The sequence below is a fragment of the Zosterops lateralis genome (assembly GCF_965231275.1).
Source record: "Zosterops lateralis genome assembly, chromosome: 6".
Classification (NCBI taxonomy): Eukaryota; Metazoa; Chordata; class Aves; order Passeriformes; family Zosteropidae; genus Zosterops; species Zosterops lateralis.
In genome coordinates this window covers 53,421,622-53,443,763 of record NC_139761.1, presented here as the reverse complement: position 1 = coordinate 53,443,763, position 22,142 = coordinate 53,421,622, and the positions used below count along the sequence as shown (strand labels likewise).

The 22,142-nt window shown below is 48.5% G+C and overlaps 1 protein-coding gene across 1 annotated transcript; it reads left to right on the top strand.

The window, feature by feature from the left end:
* Positions 1–3,775: 3,775 nt before the first annotated feature.
* DISP2 (dispatched RND transporter family member 2) lies at positions 3,776–22,100 on the top strand (the record flags this gene model as incomplete). Its single annotated transcript, XM_083864240.1, has 8 exons — positions 3,776–3,855; positions 11,014–11,460; positions 13,782–13,811; positions 15,665–15,788; positions 16,541–16,656; positions 16,928–17,046; positions 17,954–18,051; positions 18,681–22,100. 8 exons carry the CDS (start codon positions 3,776–3,778, stop codon positions 22,098–22,100), a joined length of 4,434 nt encoding a protein of 1,477 aa, XP_083720366.1.
* Between the last annotated feature and the right edge of the window lie 42 nt (positions 22,101–22,142).

Sequence of the window (22,142 nt, the reverse complement as noted above, 5' to 3'; positions counted from 1 at the left end):
AGGCCGCCCATATGTTCACACCATTTCCAAGCGTGACTGACAGTGAGCCAGTTCCCTCCGAGCATCCTGAGATATCCCAGACTAATTCATCCCTTGCACATAAATATTCTTCCTGTGAGGATTTGGGACATAAATTCTCAGCCTAGGGAAGGCCAGAGAAGGCGCTGGGATGTGTGACACACCTTGACTAGCTGTGCCTGTTACATACTTTCACAGCCTAAACAAGGTCCCAATGGCACCAGGGCCAGCAAGGCAGTGTCATCCAGAGATGGCTCAGTTGACATTTTGGAGAGGAAATTGGCCAAAATGCTCATTTCAGGAGGATCAGAGCCTTGGGGGGATGAAAACCAGTTCTTTTGGCTCAAGAACAGATACATGAGTGGAGTGGAAAGCTTACACTTCTCATATTGTTGAAACATTTCTGCTTTTTTTTTTTTTTTTTTTTTTTTTTTTTTTTTTTTTTGGTTAGTAACTGGTAGTTATACTCCTAAAAACTCAAAATTTTGTTGAGTTGACCTATGAACCAGAAAAAGGCCTTCATGGACCAGTAGCAAAGAGGAAAAAGGTGGGCTCTGTGGAGTGCAAACATCTGCAGAGACACACATCCTTCTGTGCACAAGGAAATTGCTTGTGCCATGCTGCTGGAGCAGCAGCAAATCAAACTGCCTGTGTAGAGGAGACCAAGCATCCATCTGGGCCTTTCTCTTCAGGCATCCAGTACCAATGGCTTTGGTGTAAAATGTATATGTTCAGACAAACAGCTCTGACTCAGGTCCTGGCACTGAAACTATGACTAAAGCACTTTATATCTCCAAATTAATCCCTCTTGAAGTTTCAGAAGGTGGGCAGCTACATTCACCTGTAAAATAAGCTCTGCACAGTGAAGTGACTGGGGCTTGGTTGGCTAATGCAGCACTGCCCCCACCAGAAAGCTGTTCTCTGGCTAAGGAAGTAATTTCAGTGGCCGAGAGGCAATGGGAGGTTTATGCAGCAGGAGCAGCCAGGACTGCTGCTGTACCCATGGAGATCTTCCAGCACGGGAGGTGTCTGGCACACTGTCACTGGCTTCGAGCAGCAGAAATACCCTGGCTATTTCATTGCTCCAGTGAGCAGTGACAAACCAGGGTTCATAAGCTGGCTGCAGATCCACAAGCCATTGCACATTGCCTGGAAACCAGCAGTCTGCTGCAATCCGAGGCAGCTGCGCAATGATCCCCAGCCTTGCTTTGGCCACGATGACTTCAAGGGCTTGGGCATCCATGAAACTCATGACATGAGTGTTTTTGCACTGTGCAAAACATCACGATGGTGTCACTACTGCAAGCTCTCAGCTTTGAGCATGGTTTCTCTGAGATGCAAGGTAGCATGCCTGCAGAAAGAGAGGCAGGGATGCATCCCAATCTAAAGAGACTGCTCCGGACCGCTTGGCCTTCATCCTGCTGACTCAGCCATTGTGGTTCTCCAGGCACTGTGAAAGAAAGAGTTCCTCTGGATGAAGGATGTTCTCATCTTGATGGAATTGTCTTGCGAGAAGCATTTATGTTCCTAAAACAGTTTGAGAATCCCATTTATTTTTTCTTCCTGCTCATCCTTAGACTGTTTCTGTAAGGAGAGGAAATCTTGGGATCAGCACATCCCTCCCCTAGAATGACACTGAGATCTGCCCCACCAGTCTTAAACTGGCCAAGCACAGGGAGGTCACGGAGTGACAATATTCCAAATGACAAAACGCACTGAGAAGAGCATCAGCTTTGTGAAGCTGATGGGAGAGGCAGCTCCTCCTCTGCTGCACTGCAGGGGCAAGATCCAAGCAGGTTTTCAACTAAGGGACTCCTGGGTTCCTGGATTCGGGCACCACAGCCGGTCCCTCCCAGCCCTGGCTGTGCAGCAGCCGCCCCAGGAGGGACGCGGGCAGCGCTTGCCTGCCTGAGGCAATGCTTTGCAGCCATCTGGGAGCACAAGCCCTGCTGTAGCCCCTGGCTAAGGGCAATGAAAAATAATTAATCCATGTGTTGAATACCTTGCAGCAATACGGAGGAAACCTGCCAAGCTGTGGGAGTGAGGAAGCGTGATCACCCCCACTTACCAGACAAGGAGTTCACACCTCGGGCTGAGCCAAACTAAAGCTGTAAGATGTGCCTGTCTGTCAGAAGCAGTGGGATGTTTGTAATCCAGCTGATTCCCACCATCCTTGCAGCTCCTGTGGCTCTATTATTATAATTACTGTTGCAAGAATTATTATTTAGCATTGGGAAGAGTGAAAAGGAAATATCACCCATGTCCTTGTTCACCACATTAATGCCAGCCAATCTTTTCAGCAGATACCAGGTTTCAGTCTTTCCTGCTGGGCCACACAATGCAAGCTGCTCTGGAGCTGCTCCTCGCAGTGGATCTGATCCTATCAGGCAAGTGACATTTCTGTGGCTAAGGCTCAGAACAGCAGGCTGGTCCCCTGCAGCCCAGCCCAGCCGAGAGCACCATGCTGGGTCATCGTGCTGCCCATAGCCTGTCATTGAAACTCCCTCCTGCTGGGTTTAGAGAGGTGTCAGCCTTCGGTGGGAGAGAGTCACCCACCCTGGCATTAGGAAAAGCTTTTTGTTCTTTAAACTGCCTCGGGCATTTAAGTCATTAAGGCAGGAAGGGCTTACTCTAAGCAGCTAGAGGATTAGTGGGAGTTATAGGATACTCTCCACTCTAATACTTTCCCTTTTTGCTTCAGCTGTTCTGTATATGTGAAGCAAAAAGGATGCCACCCTCACGAGAAAGAAGGTCATTGCCACTGTGAGGTCCACAGACATGGCCACGAGGAAGAAGAAGGTCACAGCTATCCCCACAGCCACACAAAGGATGATGACAAGGCAGAGAAAGTTGCTGCCACTCCCATGGCCGTATACACAGGCATGAGAAAGCCCTAAGCCCTTCCTACACGAGTCATTGGCATGTTCATTGGCATGAGAGCAGCTACAGGAGGAGCAGCCACCTTCCACCAGCTGTGTGGGAAGCTATCCCCATGCACAAGGAGACACATGTGGCTACCACCCAGCTCAGAGCAAAGTCATGGTATGGATAGACAAGGACTGAAGGATCCTGCAAGGAGGTGGACATGCCTGACCTCCCTGTGTTCTCCATGCTTTCAACTCAGTTGTTTCAAACCTACCATCTATTTCAAAAAATCCTGTACTTATTTAGTGCTTCTAAAAGCCAACAATTCAAAATGCTGCCCTGCACCTGCCACACAGGGCAGGAGCGCTTATGGGAGCATTCCCAGCCCGGGCCAAGCAGGAGCACAACTGCGGGGATGAGAGACTTGTCACCCGAAAGATGTCCGGTGCTCCGAGCTCCTGTTCTGCACCCACACGCTTACCCCCATCCCCACAGCCAGGCTGGCCCCGGGGCTCACAGTTCCCCCCGCAATTTTCCTGGTGCCGACGGCTGCGCCCCCGTGCCCGCCCCGCGCCGGGCCCGCCTCCGCCTCCGCGGCCGCGCAAGCGCCGCGCCGAGCCGGGCAGAGCCCAGCCGGGCAAAGCCACGCCGAGTCGAGCCGAGCTGAACCGAACCGAGCCAGGCTGACCTGAGCCGGGCCGGGCCAGGCCGGGCCGGGTCAGGCCGGGCCGGGCCGGGCTGGGCCGGGCCGGGTAGGGCGGCGCCGAATCGGGCAGAGCTTCGCTGCGCCGAGTCGAGCCGTGCAGAGCCGGGACGCGCCGGGGCGCTACCGCCGTCGTCGCTGGAGAGCGTTCAGCACCGCGGGCACGGACAGCGCCCGCCGCCGCCGGCCATGGAGGCCGCGCCCTCCCCGCCGCCCCGGGAGCCGCGGCCCGAGGGGACTCACCGCGGTCGCGACCCCGCCTCGCCCAGGTAGGAGCTGCGGGATCGGGACAGGGGCGCGGAGCCGGTGCTCCGGCAGGTGGGAACTGCCGCCCTGCCGCCACTCCCGGCTCTGTGTGTGGAAGTGGTTGGTGTCACCAGGTTTTCCTCGGACCAGGGTCCCCAGTCCCGCCGAGGTGTGTCCCGTCCTCCCACCGGGGGTGCAGACAGAGTCTCTCGCTGCCTGCCCAGCTGTCCACCCGCGATTCGGGGTCTTAGCGATGTGCGCTGCCCAACCGGGGCCCTGGTTGCTCCTGCCCTGGGGTCAGGAACACCATACAGAGCCAGTCTTGATGGGGGGGCTTCCTGGTTTGGCCTCCCGGGCAGGTTTCGATCCTGCAACATGGTGTGTTCTCCCTTCTGCAGCAACGAGAGAGCTATTGTTGGGAAGCTCAGCGTGTTTCAGACAGAGCCTTATTGCACTCAGCTGTGGGCAAACATGGGTTTCAGTCCAAAGATCCCCTCCATAAACCCCCACATACCTCATTCCCCTGTGCCATATGCTCCTTTACCTAGTGTCTTAAGCCAGGTTAGCAGCCACAATCCATCAACATTTTCTGGAAGTATCAACAACCCCATAATGAGGGGCAAGGAGCCATCCCAAATTCACAAACACATTGGCATTTGTTAGACAGACCTAAGCTCTTCAGAGTCTGCTTGACCAGAGCACACCCCGAGGTCAGCAGCACACAAATCCTTTCTGAAAGCCAAGCGTTCAGTTTCTGTCTGGTACAGGATATTCACGCTGAGAGAGCCCCACCCGCCCGGGGGCACTGACAGGGCACTCACTGCTCGTCAGGCAGCTCTGATGTCCTCGGCCAGAGGCTGCCGTGCCTGTGGGTCTCGGTCTTCAGTGACTCTCACACAGCCCAGCACTGGCTTGGACCTCACGCATTCAGTGGGAGCCGAGCTGTCGCTGGAGCCATTTTCTTTGCTCCTTGGCTGTTCAGACAGGTCTTGAAATGTACACTTCAGCCTGTGAGAGGTTAAGTTACAGAGAGTTCAGACACCTTACACAGGTGTATTTCGAACTTCACCCACACTGCTCACTCAGTCTTAGCTCTGTGGTCCCCACCCTCTTCCCTAGCCAGGGCTCTTCATCATGAATGCTCACCTCATCAGCAGAAAAACACAGATGTCAGAAAACACCACCTTCCTCCTGGCCTCTTTTAGCCTGGGACACCAAGATAAAAATGTCTTTCCCTTTCCCTTCTCATTTCACTCCTTTATTTTTCTTCAAAACAAGGCTTAGCCAACACGATTTTCCCAGTGCAGACAGAGCTGTTGTGGCACTGAAGGCTGGGTGGGAACCTTGAGCCCTCTGTGTATGGCTCTATCCCAGCACACACACCTGTACCCACGGCAGCAGCAACAGCTGCCTGGGGTAAAGGTAAGGCTGTTCGCACGAGTCAATGGAAAGGATTATAAAACTAAACTTTTCCTGGCAGACTATGTGGGAAGCAGAGTTTTGCAGTCTCATTAATTTTTCATGATGATTTAACATACTCAGGAGTCTCAGTAACAAAAAAGACTGTAGGTCCTCTCAAGGGTATGCACGATCCTGCTGCTAGACTGAAAAAGCAAAACAAAAGAACTCCGCAGGAATTGTTTAGTGCACAAGGATTTGCCGCAGCCAGAGGAGGAGATGGATTGCTCAGGAGTGCCTGTCTCTCCCTGTCAGGGAGACAGGGAGCTAGATAACAAGGTGACAGTGAAATGCAATGAACCTTTCCCTAATCCCAGGGAAAGGACATTCTTATCTCCTTAGAAAATACAAGGAAAAAAGCTCTTTTTCTCAAGAGCTCCACTGCAGTTTTGCTGGTGGTATGTTCAAAGAGAAATTTAAATTCCATTATAAAAGCGCATTCTTAAAAAGTCATTTACAGCTCTCCAGGAAAAAGCTATTAGTCTAGATGGAAGCTGACCTATAGCACATGGAATTAATCCAGAAAGAATTCATATTTCTTTTTCATTTGGGAACACTTGTACAGCTGATATGCAAACAAAACTTTGCAAGAGGGGGAAAAAAAGGGGAAAGATAATCAAACTAGCTTCTTTTTTTTTAATGAATGAAATTTTGTGGTACTTAATGTCTAATTGAGCAAAGTTTCTTCATGAAAAAGGGCTCTGGTTGTAGGCAAGGTACAGCCTTCTGCCATTTTTCTCCTTGTTTTTATTCCCCCTTGAGATTCCTCTGGCAACAGAAAAAGTTGTAGTTTGAGTCAGGCATCAGACAGCTCCATTCACTCGGTAGGTGTTTCCCATCTTTCATATGCAAAGTGCTTCTTTCTTGATCCTCTCTTTAGTATGCAAAGGGGGAAATGATCTATTAAAAAAAAATAAAAAGCAGTGCTTATAGAAATGGGTTTGGGGATGAGGGTGGAATTAGGCAGACAGAGAAAGGAGCCATTCCTGCAAAAGGCTGAATATTTTTGGCCCATTACCCTCTCAGAATCCCATGTGCTCTCCTGCTGCGTGGCTTGGGGGGAACAGCAACACTAGGGAGTGCAAAAAACTGGAGTGGCTTAGGAAAAGGAAGGCGACCGTATGCTGCTATGTCCCTGCCCGCAAAGCTTCCTCCATCCCAGCTCAGCTCTGTGTGCTGCAGAATGAAACCATCCTGAGGGGAATGTGCTGGGAGCAAGAAGCCAACATGGCATGTTTCCAGTAAACCACCCTGCTGGGGCCGAGTGAGCAGGTGAAGCCTAAAGCCAAGTCCTGCAGCCGTTCTCTGTGGGGCAGAAGGATGCTGGTCTCTGGAAGAGGGAGGTAATCCCTGCCAGGGGGATGGACTGACAGCATAGAGCCCCTGGCTCCTGCCATAGACCCTGTATCCCACCACTGCTCCATATCCCTGCAGACCTGGAATGGCAGAAAGCTGTCTCCTTAGAAACCCTGACCTTCTCTTTCCTGTTTCCTTGTGGGAAGAAGCCCCAGTCCTTTTGCTGGGTCCCCCACACAAGGTTTTTGTGCCCTGACACATGTCTCAGAGAAGCACTGCTGCACTCAGAGTGGCTCGGGCAGGTCACTAAATTGGATTATTATTCTGTCTAGACATCTCAGGGCAAGAGATGGGGAAGCAAACGGTGAGAGCAACACAGCTCACTGCCATGGGTAACAGGAGCAGTTAGCCCTAGTCCATCCCTTCCTTTACACCCCTTCTTTTCTCCCTTCCCAGCATCTCTCTGGTTGCATTCAGCTGAGCCTGGAAAAGAAAATTGAGGCTGTCAGCTGCCTCTGTAGGCTTTTCTGCAGCTGAGACACCATTTCTGCCCATTTAATCCCAAAGATATCAAACATCTGACACAGCCCAGAGTGGGAATAAACGTTAAAAATAAGGTCTTTGTCAGTGTGGCAAGCAGAGTCCAGTGTGGTGCTCTGCCCTCTTCTCCTCATGCCTGACAGCAAACAGACATCAGAAATCCCTAGAAACATTTTTCTAGCATAGTTCAGGGTCCTGAGGGCCCAGAAAAGTAATAGTGACATGGTTTCAGGCAAAGAAGGAGCAGCCTACGTGTCTGGTGCAGACCTCAGCAGACCAAAGGTTAAGCTCACCAGCACTACAGCTAATTGGGAGAGCAGCAAGTGGAGACTCGAACTCTGCCGAGCTGCCAGCAGTGATTATCCAAACCGATCATTATTTGCAAGCTCCAGGTTTCCCTGGAGATTATAGATAGCCAAGGTCACATCGTCATGGAGTTGGAGAGGAATGAGCATAAGGAACTCATATCCGGAGAGTGATTGACAGAGCTGTAATTGTTTAGTCTGAAAAAGAGATAGTGGAGAGAAGTCACGAGCGAATGATCTAAACTTGCCAAAGTTATTCCAGAATCTGAAGTCACTGAGCAGGCCAGGGATTGAGTTAGGAAACAACATGCGGGGGAAGAGCAGAACTTGACAGCATTTCACAGCAAAGATGGTAAACAAGGAGAGTGTGATTTTGTGTGAAATATTAGACTCAACGTTACCAATGTATGTGCAGAAGACCCGGAGGCAATCTGCGATATCCAAGGGTTTGGCATCTGCTCTCCCCACCCGGAGGTTTTGTAGCCGAGGGGTTTGTGGAGGAAGAAATTTTCATTGCATGGTCTCCTGCCTCTCCCTGACCACGTTCAAAGTGTATTTTGTAAAATCCCTTTTGTTCCATCCAGTGTCACATACTCACTCTCAGTTGAGGCAGACAGGCTAATTAAGTCACAAAAAGCCTCTGGTCCGAGATTACTGTGCAGACACACTAGTTTAAAGGGATAAGAATTTTGCTTTTCCTTTGGGGAAAAAGAAAAGATTGGAACTATAGTACAGGCGTACTGTACTGTACACAAGATGTCAGTGCGGCAGTGTCTTTATGAATTATTATGCACTGTAGGAGAGCATCACCTATTTAAAGTGTGCAAAAACTAGGGGAAACAATGAGATCAAGGTCAAGGAAAAAGAGTAACTTAGAGGCAAGAAAAAGGGAGTTAGAAAAGGTCTATGTAAAAGCATAACACTACCATGACCTCAGCTCTCTGAGGAAAATTCCCCACAGTACAAAACTACAAACTGCAAACAAGTCACTGGACACATGGGAAGAGCAGGATGATTTACACTTCAAGCTTGAGAGCGTGGCTTGAAGGACCCCCCAGGTCAGCTGTCCCAAACAACCTCTGCCCCTGCAGCTCACCAGCACTGTAGGGGATGTGGTGGTTTAGCATCCTCCCATCAGGTTGCCTCTATAATTAGTAGAGAAGTGCAATGACTAATTAAAGATGTAGTTCTGTGTGTTGACTGCCACAGACCCTAATCTTTCCCTGGTCTGTCTGCAGCGCTCCTGCCCTGCTGCACCCCCTGTGCAGGGACAGATCTGATGGGGTTGTAAGAACCCCAGACAAGAGTTCCGATTGCATCTCCTGAGCAGCTTTGCTGGCACTGCGTTTGTAATCTCATATATGACAAGTGTGGACTCTCCTGTTGAACTACCTTTACACAGAGCTCTAACACAAATCACACACTTGAAAGGCCAGGTAATCCTGTCACTAATCCACCTGAGACAGGACAGCAAGGACTTCAAGCCTATTGTTGATGTTATTTGACAAGTTCTGTGGGTGACTGGGATATATCATCATCACAGTTCAGGGGCTTCTGCTTTTCCAGCTGCTCTCCCTCTTGCTGCATTGAACCAGCTCAAGTCATACCATTACCTTGCCTTGCAGCTCAGAGGCAAATGAGCCCTGGAACTGCTGGGGACAACCTTATTTCAATCTTATCTCACTGAGATGAGATAAGGTGTGTGCACACACCTGTCTGCTGGTTTTCTGGCACCTGCTTCAGCACAGACACTGACTTCTTTCTGGCTACTTTGCATCTGCACATCAATTATGGCTCCCAAAGTCAGGACCCAGGAATGTGTTGTCTGTGTCTGAAAGCTGCAGCTTTCTTTAGCCTTAGAAATTAAATGTAGCATTGGATGGTGCTTAATCAGTCAAGATTTCTCTGTTACTGGTCCCTGGACCGGTACAGTGTGCAAGAGAAGCTAAGTGTGATGCCTGTGCCATGAGTGTCCACATACTGGTGTAATTGCTACCACAAACATGACTCTGCTGTAATGATTTTAATGAAATAAACCCATTTTGTACAATCATGAAGTATAGTTTATCAGTGTTGATAAACTCAGCTGATGTTAGAAAGCACACAGCACAGGCTGCCAAGGCCAATATGTCCTGCTTTCTGGGAAAAAATAGCAATTTTCAAGCAATACTGAGCTAATAGTATTCACCAGATTCTTTTGTCTTTGATAATCTCATGCCAGTTAACTTTGGGTGCAATTCCAGAGATGTGTAATCACAAAAATTCTGCTGCTTTTCATGGCTTTTCATGGTGAGAAAAATAAATGAGAGGCACTCAACAAAATATAAAAAACATCCTTTCCTCGACTTTTTACCTTCATTTTTTTCCCACATCACATCAGGTGCCTCAGGCTAAAGTTCATCTCACTGCAGTCTTGCTCCAACACTCATAATTCTTTGATGACTTGAGACACTTTGTGATTCTGGCTGGCCTGAACTGTTTGTCCTTTTTAATCCTGGATGCCAGGCACTGCAGCAAGACACATAATTCAGCTGTAAGAGACCATGGCACGTGCTCTGAACAAGGACCAGAAACTGCTGGTGTTTGCATCTCTTGGACAGCAATTCCTAAAGCATTTTTGGGGTCAGAAGGACCTCAGTCTGTTGTGTGTGAAGGGGTCTTTGATGTCACATGGACCAAGCAGGCCCTCAAAGTGTTATGCAAACTTTCTCCAAGCTAGCAAAACCTCTCAGGCTCCATAAATCAAGAACTATAGGAATGAAATAATGTTTTAAATTGCTTGGAGAGAAGAAATTGTATCCTGCAGACACCTCATTACTTGGGAACTGGAGTCTGCAAATGTTTTGTCTAAGTAAATTCAGCAGCCAGAGGACAGTCAAGTTTCAAAGGATCTATAGAGATCCTCTTCCTACAAGGTAAGATCAATAAAATTTGTTGCTGTCATCCTTGGGAGATGTGTGTCTAAAAAGTTCCTGAAGAGCCCAGTGGAGCATGCAGGACATGGGAGCCATTAGGGAATGTGCCAGGCTGGAGGCTGAAGGCCCTGTTAGATGTCACAGCCCTCAGGTTCACTGCTCAGCTGTGCCAGTGCCAGGGATGACTCACTCTCCTGCTGACCCAACATGGAGCAGCGCCAGTCCTCCTGCAGAGTAATCACACTAATTAATCCTCCCAAGGAGTGCAGATAATTGAATGGCTTCTTCACATCCTTTGGTTTCTGTTTGTCCAGGCCTCTGTAATCTCTCTGGGTCCTGAGTTAGGACCCCCCTCCAGAATGAAAGATCCTGGAAAATTTTTGTGTGGGATATTATCCAATTTTTCAAACTTTTGGAGCAACACACACAAAGCATGGATTACAGGATTCTCCATCACTTGGGATCCCTGAATGAGTCATGGTTGTCTTTATAAAAAGCATAATCCAGTTCAGCCCTTAGGCTGACTCCTGGTACAGGATACAGTGGGTGAGGTTTGACATTTATGTTATGTGGGAGGTTTGTGAGCATCTCCAGTTCTTGGGATGCAACTCTCCAACACAGCCTTTCAACTTCTCCCATTTTACCTTTCCCTTCATTCCTCTCATAGGGAAAAACAAAATGCAGGACCTTGCCAGACCTGCCTTGCCATGCCAGAGATTGGGAACGCTGAGCTCAGCTACAGTGGCACTTCCTGGGAAAAAATCTGCCCAGTCCATCACTGCCCCATTCCTGCATCCCCCGGGCTGGGGGAAGACAACTTGCCCTCCTCCAGCCACACGCTTGGGCCGGCCTCCACCCAGTCCAATGGCCAGGTGCCGTCAAGCTCGCAGGACTCACAGCAGCACCGCCCATATTACCCCTGCAATCAGGAGGAGTCCCAAGGCAGCTACGGCCTGCCCTCGCTCCCTGGGCATGGCGAGAGGCCCGTGCTGTGTTCCCACCTTTCCAGTGGTGACCTTGTGGCAGCTTCCCACCACGAGGCCTCGGAAACGCCCTGGAAGCAGTGGTCCCCCGGGCAGCGGCGGCCGGTGCAACATCACGTTGTCACAGTCAGGTAAGAGGCACATGGAGGGCGGCTCAAAGGAGCATCTTCCAGACTTGGTGGGGGGAAGTGGGAGGGATGAGCAGGCTCTGAGCTGGGATGGATGAAACATGAGTTTGCTCTTCAGCTCAGGGTGGCAGCAGCTCCAAAGCACACAGAAGGATCTGGTTTGCTGTCTGCTCTGTGTGGGTGTACAGAGAGCTGCCATTCCCATGCCAGGGAGAGGTGGGATTTCCTTCTCAAGGGAGTGGCTGGCTAAAGCCAAGGTCACATAGTCACTCCTAGGTCATGCAGCCATTAATATGCCCATCTTCCTTTACCTTTGTATTTTCTCCCTTTGCGCTCCAAGGCACCCAGCTGCCAGTCCTTTATCTTGCCGGAGTTCTCAGTGATGGGAACAGAGTTCATTCTTTTCCTGCAGCCACAGAAGCTGCTGCCAATGCTGGAAGGGAGTGGCAGCAGAGGGTAAGCACTGGCTACAGCTGAGCAGTGAGAGATACAAAGGGGGGGAACATTATTTGGCTTTCCAGGTTCAGCAGCAAACCAGGGTATGAATTCTTTGCTGTCTGTGACAGAATCCATTTGTGTGCAATGCCTGGGTAACAACAGCTTGAGCTACAACCTTTACTCCTCCCAGCCAGCACCACCCTTCCTCCTGAACGTGCCTTTTAGAGTCCACTCTTGGCACAAGAGATCATGATCCCTTCACTGCCATAGCCACTGAATCCTGATAAAAGATGGGGCAGAATTCCTTTCTTGCCTGTGTACAGCATTGCAGTTTTAGGCACAAAAGCCCTTTAGAGTCTCATTTTCCAGCCATTTACACAGGATTTAATTTGCTTGTGTTTGTGTAGAGGAACTGCAGTCAAAGGGGTCCTTTTTCTGAATTGTTTTCCTGGACCCTTTTTCTGGATCCTTTTTCACTCATATGCTATCAACAAAATTGCCAACCCCGTCCTCTGTAACAGGTTATTTAAGTAGGAAGCACAGCTGGATTGTAAATCCCTGGCAGAGTGTGCAGCACCAGCAGTCAGAAAAGTGATAACATAATAATGCCAGAATGAGGTTTTTAATCCAAGCAAATCTGCTTGAAGAGCTATTGTGAGGGAATTAGCACAGGATGGGCAGTGTACTGCTGCAGAGAGACCTTGCTTTGATAATCTGGGCAGGCTTTTGCTTTGCTCCTCTCTGTCCCGAATCTACAGAGCATTAGCGTGACAAGCAAAACACAGAATCATTTATTACATGAGCCACCCAGAGTGACTCTGCCATGGGGAGCTCCCCTCCACTGCTCTTCCATTTCTCCCACTCATAACAAGGCCAGGAAGGATGAGCTGCCTCAAGGTCCCCAGCTGGCTGTTGCAGGGAGAGGGGGCCACTGCCCAACACAGATACTGGAGTGCAGCAGGACCTTCTCCCAGCTGAAGCAGGAGTGTAGGAGGGTGAAAGGAGGAGGGAGCACTGGCTGAGCTGAGCTTGGCACAGCTGTGGAAGGAGGTGGGAGCAGTTCTCTGGAAGCTGTGACCAAGCCAAGGCCTTGCCAGACTGGGGCATGTGTCAAGGGGACATTTCAGTGCAGAGAGAGAGGGCAGAACAAAAGGTCCTGTAGATATCTGACCCACCGAGATGTAGCTTTTCTGACAGGATGCTGGTGGAAGGCTCGTCCTCAGGGATTCATTAACAAACTTTGGATCCTCTGGGGAAGGCTTCTTTATTTCCCCCCTCAGAGCCCTTCTAAGTGGCAGGAGTGACAAATGCTCCTCTGTGAAGAAAATCCAGATGAAATATTTTTAGCAGTTCTACTGGCTTTCTGCTCTTATAGCCTGAAAAGACATTATCTTTTGAGAGACCCAGGAAAGAAATGAGAGTCACCTTTTTGGGAAAATCCTCGCTGAGCTGAACAAGAAATAAAAACTATCTACAGTTGTTGCTAGCCCAGCTCATGAGATTTGATAAAGAGGTTTGCTTTTGTCAAGAAACACTTAAAGAAGTGCAGGAAAAAGCACTTAGACCAGATAGGTTTTAATGGATGAGATCTGCAATGGGATTTCTATAGCACCGCATTGCTAATGTCCAGTACTTTCTGCAGGGTTTTCTGAGAGGGGCAAAATGAGGAGTGACTGCATGGATTCCCATCCTGTTTGCTTGAAATGGGAGAAGAAAAGGCTCTATTATTAATTAAACTAATTCACACAGTGACAGAATTGTGTCAGCACGGGCTCACCTTGGTGCTTTATAGCCCTGCAAGGGTCAACCTGCTCAGGGATAAGCCCAGCACTGGGCTTCCCAGAAAAATAATAAACGAACACATCTTTTTTCCTTTCTATCTGCAGACATGACAAAGCTTTCAGGATGCCAAAAAGGTATGTTTAACAGCAAAAGCTTCCTGTCCTTGTACCCTGTGATCAGTGCTCTCCTGTCCTGCTATTAGGAGAAGCAGAGTGTTACTGCTGGTGACATCCCAGCAGGGCCCAGTTCCAGAGGCGAGGTCAGCACTCCTGGGGCTTTCCACTCCTTGGAAAAATCTCCATTTGCTTGTGAGATCAATTTAAGCTGCATTAATGAATAGTAACACTGTCTCAGTAGCTGTTCTTGGGCAGGTGCCTGGCTCCAACCCATACAGTAGCTTTCTATGTATAATAATTCTATATGTGTCTCTGTGCATGTGTATATATGTGTGTATATACATATGTGCATATATATATATATACACACACCTAAGATTAATCCAGCTTGTCCTATCAGAGGAGCAATAAGGAAAAGAGCCCATCCATTAAATAAACTCAACTTTTCAAAAGACAGAAAATTTTAAATACATTTATCAAAATTAAAATAATTTGATTGCTTTCTACTTCTGTTTAAGATCTGACCTTTGTAAACTATTGCTTCTGGCTGGTCTGGGTAAGCACCTTCCCTCATCAGCGACTGCAGCTGATTTGTTTTGTCCTTTTTTTTTCTTTCTGGTATTTGGACATGGAAATACCCAAACAACCTCCAGAAATTAGGTACTCTAATGAGTATAGAGCAGTTTTGTTCATTTTCATAGTAAGGGCTTTGTCTATGAAAACACAATGATAAGGCAATTGTAAATTGGAAAAAAAAAAAAAAAAAAAAAAAAAAAAAAAAAAAAAAAAAAAAAAAAGTCATGTGAAAAGGTGTCTGAAGTGCTTGTGATGACTTTTAATGATGAAATAGCTGCAGTGGAGTCCCAGGCAAAAGGGGCAAAAGAGCAGGCATGGAGAAACTTTCCATCTCAAATAAAGTTCATAAATATTTCACTTCCCTTCACAAATACTTGTCAACTATTTTTGAACAAAGATTTTCTTATATTTCAGAAATACATCAAAACACAAAAGAACTAACCTGCAAAACCAGAGCAGGAACCCATTCTGCTCTCTTATATCTCAACTGATATTTCTGAGGAAGACAAAAGTCTTGACACAGTAAAACCTGCACTGGTAAAAAATGTGGGAGAGTAACTTTTATAGTTCATCCTATATGGGAGACAGTTCATCCCAAAGGAAAAACAGAACTTGGATAGAAAATTTTACACCAGCTCTTCAAGAACAAAAGTAACTGGCAAATAATACTTTGGCCAGAGTAAGCTGCTTCCCTCAAAGGATTTTAATGTCATCAACATTTTGTGATACATCATTAAAATTGTATGTATTCGAGTGAATACGTATGAATTTAGAGCAGTATCTAAATACACAAATTTAGACCAATGACAGTGGTCTTGCTCGGGTCAGTTACCCTCAGGGACTCTTCAGAATAATTCAAAGATTTCTTGAGGTCCAGTTTGGAAATCTTTAGCCTGAACTGTTGCAGCCACCAGCTGATATTGCACAATGCGGAGGAAATTAAGAGGCTCTTTCTAAATGCAATCTTTGAACTTAAATGTTTAAAGCTTCATTTTGCTCGAGGACACAAGAGTCTGGTTTTTATTATTTCTGATTGAAAAAGCTGGAAAACGCAGGGAGGCAAAATGTAATTACCCGAGTTAATTAGAGCTGCCTGCAAATATCCAGTTAGAGGTGCAATATGTTCATTAATAGCTGCACTAGAGCCTCCAAGCTTCACAATAAATAACTGCACAAACCAGAGACCCTGATTTTTTCCTTCCTGTTGCTCACACCTCATTGGCTCAGCAGCAGGTTTTGTGCTCAGAGCAGAAGCATCTCACCAGCTGCACGTTTTCTCCTCCTGTTGCCTGCAGCTACTCGCAGCTGATGGCGGAGTGGCCGCTGGCCGTGCTGGCGCTGTGCTCCGTGGCGGCGGCGATCTGCACCGTGGCCGGGCTGCTGGTCGGGAGCCTGCCGGACTTCTCAGAGCCCCTCATGGTAAGTCCTACAGCTGAGGTATCCATGGGAATGTAAGGAAAATCCACACCCAACCAGTGATATCGTCCCTCCAAGAGGAGTAGAATGTGCCAGTCCTGACACACAGGAAGAACACAGCCCATCCCTCAGCCGTGCTGTGCACTCCCACTAGTGCCTTCACTCCAGTGTGGAGACACTGCCAACACAAACTGGGATTGCTCCCTTTGCCTCCCTTCCAAGGCTGCAAGGCTGGGATTGCCCACAGTGAATAGCTAGACTTGGCAGAGACTGGATAGAGGAGCTGGCTTTGGCTTCTACAGTCTATGCATGAGGCTTTTGATTTGGAGAGCATGCCCTGTTCTGAGCACTATGCACAGGGAATGTTTTCCATATGGAATGCCACATTCCCTAAAATCATCCCTGCCTCTACTTCATGAAGAAATCTTAAGAAAATAAGAATACGCTAGAGTTTGTCCACTAAAAGGAAAACTAGTGTTATTTCTGTAAGGGACTACTACACTTGAAAAGGAGGAGAAATTCTTAGGAGATCAGGGAGAGATAATTGTAGCCATTGCTGATGGAAAGGGAAAGGGAAAGGGAAAAGTTTCATACTTCTCTCTCATCTCTGGGATGCAATATTTCCAGGAAAAGCTTAATTTGTGCATCTCTCCAAGATGCAGCAATAGTCTCATACAGTTTCCAGGTGTCAGAGGAGGCTTAAGAGCAGCTGAGCTGAGGTTGGAGCTGTGACAAAGCCCTTTTCCTTGGTGCAGGGTTTCGAGCCACGGGACACTGACATTGGCAGGAGGCTCATTGTGTGGAGGAATATCGAGAGCCATACAGGCTACAAGAAGACCCTTTCCCTTTCTCCCTATGCCAAGAAGAAAAGGTATTTGAGCTTGGTTTGGGGGGGCGGGTTGAGGAACATTTTGGCTGTGAAGTCACATATTCAATATTCCAAAATATCTGTGCAAATTCCATACATCCTACGCTTAAAAGCAACCGAGGCATTGGAGAGTTTGAAGTCTGTGTACCTGCCATGGATTTGGGCTCCCTATTGCTGTGTGTGGCACCAGAGCCTTGTCAGTGAATGTAACTCCCAGCCAGACAGTCTCCTGTTAATAATAATAGTTATTAACAATAATCTGCCCTCTTGCTAGCTATGATGACCTTGGCATTGGCAGAGGACAGAAGGCTGCTCAGGGAGAACAAGCAGCGAGGACACGGAGAATGGTGGAAACCACCTATGGAGCAGATGGATTCTTCTGTGGCCCACCAGGTGACTGAAATCTTGATGGGGCAGGAAATACTGCGCACCCAGAACTCAATTGACAAAACTGTCAGAGTTCAGGACACAGGGAATACTCTGAATTTGCTCTATGCAAGCAGCACGTACAATTCCACATGTGAGAGCTCTGACAGTGCCCTCCCAGCACTTCATACCTCAGTGGTCAGAAAAGGCTGGTTCAGAAATTCTGAAGAGTTGTTTTTCTTCTTAACAATGTGCCATACTTCTTGTTTTCCTTTTAGAAATATACCTTGAAAGCACACATTAAAAGACTAATATTTTCACCACATATCAAGTGAATACTGTAAAAAACCAGCATATACCCTACTTGCTGTCTGCTCCCTCTCCCTTGCCTGCTCCCTCTCCCTCTCTGTTCCTTTTCCTCTTGAAAAATGTAAATGGCAGTAAAATCTGGAGAGAAAAACAGAAAACACCAACACCCCCCAAATTTGTCCCAAAATGGGCACTAGTAAGTAGAAAGAAGAGGAACACGATGCAGATATCTTTATTCTCTTCCCTGCCTTCTATCCACCTCTGAAACAAGCCACACACCAAACCCGCAGGTCCTTGGGGGTTTTTGGCTGAGCTCGAGCTCCTCCTTTGTTCTGGGGATGCAGAACCAGATGCCAGCAATCACTAAAGGCAAGCTGACATTTGATTTTGAAAATGCCCTGATGCTGCTGACCAGTTTCAAGGGGCAGGGGTGAGGTCACACAAGGCACATGCTCGCTACTGTCTTGTGACCTGTCTCCCTCCAGGGAGCCCTCCAGAGCACTCCTATGGACAGAGAGATAAATGTCATTTTTCTGTGAAGAGAGTCTACTCCAAACAGCCTGGCTGATTCATCTTCATTACCTAATCCTTTTATGATATTTTTTTTTCTTCTTTTTTATTTCAGAAAAGAGCTATTCCCAGCTGGTATTTATGTCCACAACTGCTGGGAGCTTATGGAACTTGCAAGCAATTCAGTCTATGTGTCAAATGGAACAAGACAAGGTCAGTGATGGCAGGAAGAACACATGTACAGGCTGTCTCTTTGCTGTCTGCTGCAATCTTTGATGTCTTGCTGAGACGATGCCAGACAAAAACAATGTAAGCTATGCAACAAGTTTCACCTGGAGGAATCCAAAACATTTCACCTACTTGGCAATATAGGGATGATCCCACCTGGCAGTTGCAAATTAAACAAGAAAATGGAGACTGAAGAGGAGCTGGTCCAGAAGTCAAAGGTGTCCATCAGAAGCTGCTGAGGATTTTGGGCAGCAGAACACAATTATGGATATGGAGCTACCAGCTTGGAGACTGGTAGCAAGTTTTACAAGTGGGAAGTTTAATTAAGTTTAATTGGATGAGCTGCACTTGCCATAGATTTCAAATCTGTGGTTATAAAATATAATAATGGAGAAGGTTTAATTTTTGCAAAAGGCTACTGACTTTCCATAGCTTTGGTGTTTGGGATTTGTCACTGGGACAATGGCCAGGGATGGGTTGTACACCTTGGGAAAAGAGGAAAGGGGGTGAGGCGAGGCAAGGCAAGGCGAGGCGAGGGCAGGAGAATTACTGCAGTGAGTAAGGAACACTGGAGCAATAGAGGGTCTGACCTGATGCCCCCTCATGTTTTTCAGATACGCTCACATGTGCACTTTAGAGACCTCTGCCAGCGCACTGAAGCCAATGAATGCTGCCCGAGCTGGTCCCTGGGGAACTACATTGCTGTCCTGTACAACAGGTCTTCATGTCTGGAGATAACCCAAGGAGACATCTCCCACACCCTGGCCCTGCTGCGTGCCTGTGCTCCAGACTACCACCGAGGTGTCCTCACGCCGTCCTGCATAGGCCCCGAGGCTGTCAGACAGAAACACTCTCAGTGTGCCCAAGTCCCAGAGAAATGTACCCGCTTCAACGCCATCTACCAGCTGCTTCACTTCTTGGTCGACAGGGACTTTCTCAGTCCCCAGACGATGGAGTACCAAGTGCCCTCTCTGAAATACAGCCTGCTTTTCCTGCCTACAAGAAAAGGTGCATCTATGATGGGGATCTACCTAGACAACCTTGAAACCTGGGATCTGTTTGATAATTACACGTCTATCACTGGAATGGACCTGGGCCTTAAACAGAAACTATTCCAGCACTACCTTTTGCTGGATACTAAGTATCCAGTCCTGGCAATTTTAGCTATTTTTCTAAGCATTTCTTTTTATTTACGTTCAGTGTTTATTACTTTGATGGTCCTGCTCGCTGTTGTCAGTTCTTTGATGATCTCCTACTTCTTGTACAAGGTGGCCTTCAGATTCACCTATTTCCCTTTTGTAAACCTGACAGCAGTCATCATTCTCAGCAGCATTTGTGCCAACCACACTTTTGTCTTCTTCGACCTGTGGAACCTCAGCAAGAGCCAGAACCCTTCTGCCGGCCTTGCTCAGTGGGTGAGTCAAACCATGCACCATTTTGCCTATCTCATGCTGGCCTCGTGCTTCACGACCGGTGCTGCCTTCTACGCCAGCTACATCAGCAACATCACAGCCATCCGCTGCTTCGCTGTCTACATGGGCACCTCGGTGCTGGTGAACCTGGTTTTCATGATGACCTGGCTGCCCTCTTCGGCCGTGCTGTACGAGCGCTACATCGCTCCCACCTGCGTTTACAAGCCAGAAGCCTACTGGAACAACAGCAGCCACAAGAGGGTCGCTCTCTCCGTCCATTACGTCCTCCGGGCTCTCCAGAACACACTGTCTGAAACCTCCAAGCTGCTCTTTGAAAAGCTTCTGCCTTGTGGGGTCATCAAGTTTCGGTACATCTGGATCTGCTGGTTTGCTGCCTTAGCCATAGGAGGTGCCTACATTTCCTGTTCCAACCCCAAACTCAAACTCCCGACTCTGGAGACATCGTCCATCCAAGTGTTCAGGCTGAGCCACCCCTTTGAGAGGTACGATTCCGAGTACTGCCACCAGTTCATGTTTGAGAGGCTGGAGCACGGAGAAGGGCAGCGTATGCCTGTCACCGTAGTCTGGGGCATTCTGCCCGTGGATAATGGGGACCATTTCAATCCAAAAAGCAACGGCACCCTAGTGACAGACACCACCTTCACCATCCAAAACCCTGATGCCCAGAACTGGCTCCTCGAATTCTGCCAAAAAGTGAAGAACAAAACTTTCTATTACCCTGATCCAGAACAGAAATCTACCGTGTGTTTCATGGAGGAGTTCCTCAGGTGGATGGACAGTCGCCAGTGCTCCCAGCGAGACCACAGCTTCAACCTTTGCTGTAACCAGTTCTCCTTCCCTTACAGAAGTGAAGTCTTCCTGCACTGCATCAAAATGATGCTCCTGGAAGAGGGCAGGGAAGGGGCAGAAACGTATGATCTGGGCCTCAGGTTTGATGGGGAGGGAAATGTCGCTGCTTTAGTGCTGCAGTTTCAAACTACTTATCACTATACCTTCAACTACAGCAGAGCCAAACAATTCTACGAGGAAATCAGCCTCTGGATAACAGAGGAAATGAAAACTGCCCCCGTGGGGCTTCAGAATGGATGGTTTACCAGTAAACTAGAGCTGTACAACCTCCAGCACAGTCTCAGCACAGAAACCATGGTGGTCATGGGGCTCTCCATAGCCATTTCCTTCGTGGTGCTGCTGCTCACAACCTGGAACGTTCTCCTTAGCGTTTTCTCTGTTACTGCCATTGCAGGCACTGTCCTGGTAACCATCGGCCTTTTGGTCCTCTTGGAGTGGCAGCTTAACGCAGTGGAGTCTCTCTTCATTTCAGCTGCAGTAGGTCTCTCTGTTGACTTCACTGTCAACTACTGCATCTCCTATCACCTGTGCCCCCATTCCGACCGCCTGAGCCGAGTGGCCTTTTCCCTGAAGCAGATGAGCTGTGCCACAGCCATGGCAGCTTCTGCTCTCTTCTCTGCAGGGATCATTATGTTGCCTGCCACGGTCCTGGCGTACAGGAAGCTGGGGATATTCATCATGATGATCAATTGTATCAGCTGTGGGTTTGCCAGCCTCTTTTTCCAGTCGCTCTGCTGTTTCTTCGGCCCAGAGAAGAATTGCGGGCAGATCCTTTGGCCTTGTGCCCACACCATGAAAGACTACTCTGATGACTCCGGGCCGAACGGAAACTTTGCCTGCGGGGGCAGCGAGAAGCAAAACCGGTTGCGGAAGGTCCAGGAGTCCAACACTGCAAACGAGCAATATGAGCTCCAGCCCTTGTCCAGGAAACTCAGCGACAGTTTTGACAACAGCACTTCCACAAGCAAGCTGTCCAACCGGCCCTCTGTGCTCTCTGAAGACATACAAGTTGAAGACAACAGATGCCCTCGAGCGGGAACACACCCCTCCCTGGAAAGAGAGAGACAGAGTCTGCAGGACACCCTTGGAGACCAGCAGGTCACCCTGTGCCAGTGTCCCGCCTTGCAAACTTCCTCTCCTTACAAGCACAGCACCTCAGAAACAGAAATTCACAGGGAGAGACTCTGCCGAGATTGTCGTTGTCGAAAGTACGGTCTGAAGGCATGGGACGGGTCTGGGCTGGACCACATCCAGCCGGCTGGTGTGAAAGAAGAAGGGCAGCTCAGTAAATCCCAGTGCTCCAGTGACACTGCCCAGCAGCAGTCAGATTATACCTCAGACCACAGCCCTCTCCCTGCTGCTGACATCTACAAAATCCACAGATGCCTTTGTTCTCTTGGCAGCTCTTTTGATATGCTCAACATCTCCAGCGAGACATCAATCAGCGATTTCGAGCAGGGCCTGAAGCTCGCTGAATCAGCCAGTTCCTGTCCCGATGCCTTGGAGCTGTCTGACTCCTACAGTAACGCGGAGCGAGGTTACCTCAACGGCAAGAGAGATACCCTGCGGCTGGACCTGCGGGAGACTGTCTTTGATGTCTCTCCAGCTGCATCCCAGCAGAACAGCTCTTCATGGAAAAATCGGTTTGGATTGGGGAATGAAGGGCCGGTCGTGCTGCCCAACAGCCAGCCAGACATGCCTGATGTTTGGATCAAACGATCCAGTGCACAAAGTTCTGGTTACAACAGCTGAGGCCTTGCAGAAAGCAAAGCTGCTGCCAGGGAAAGGGGAAGC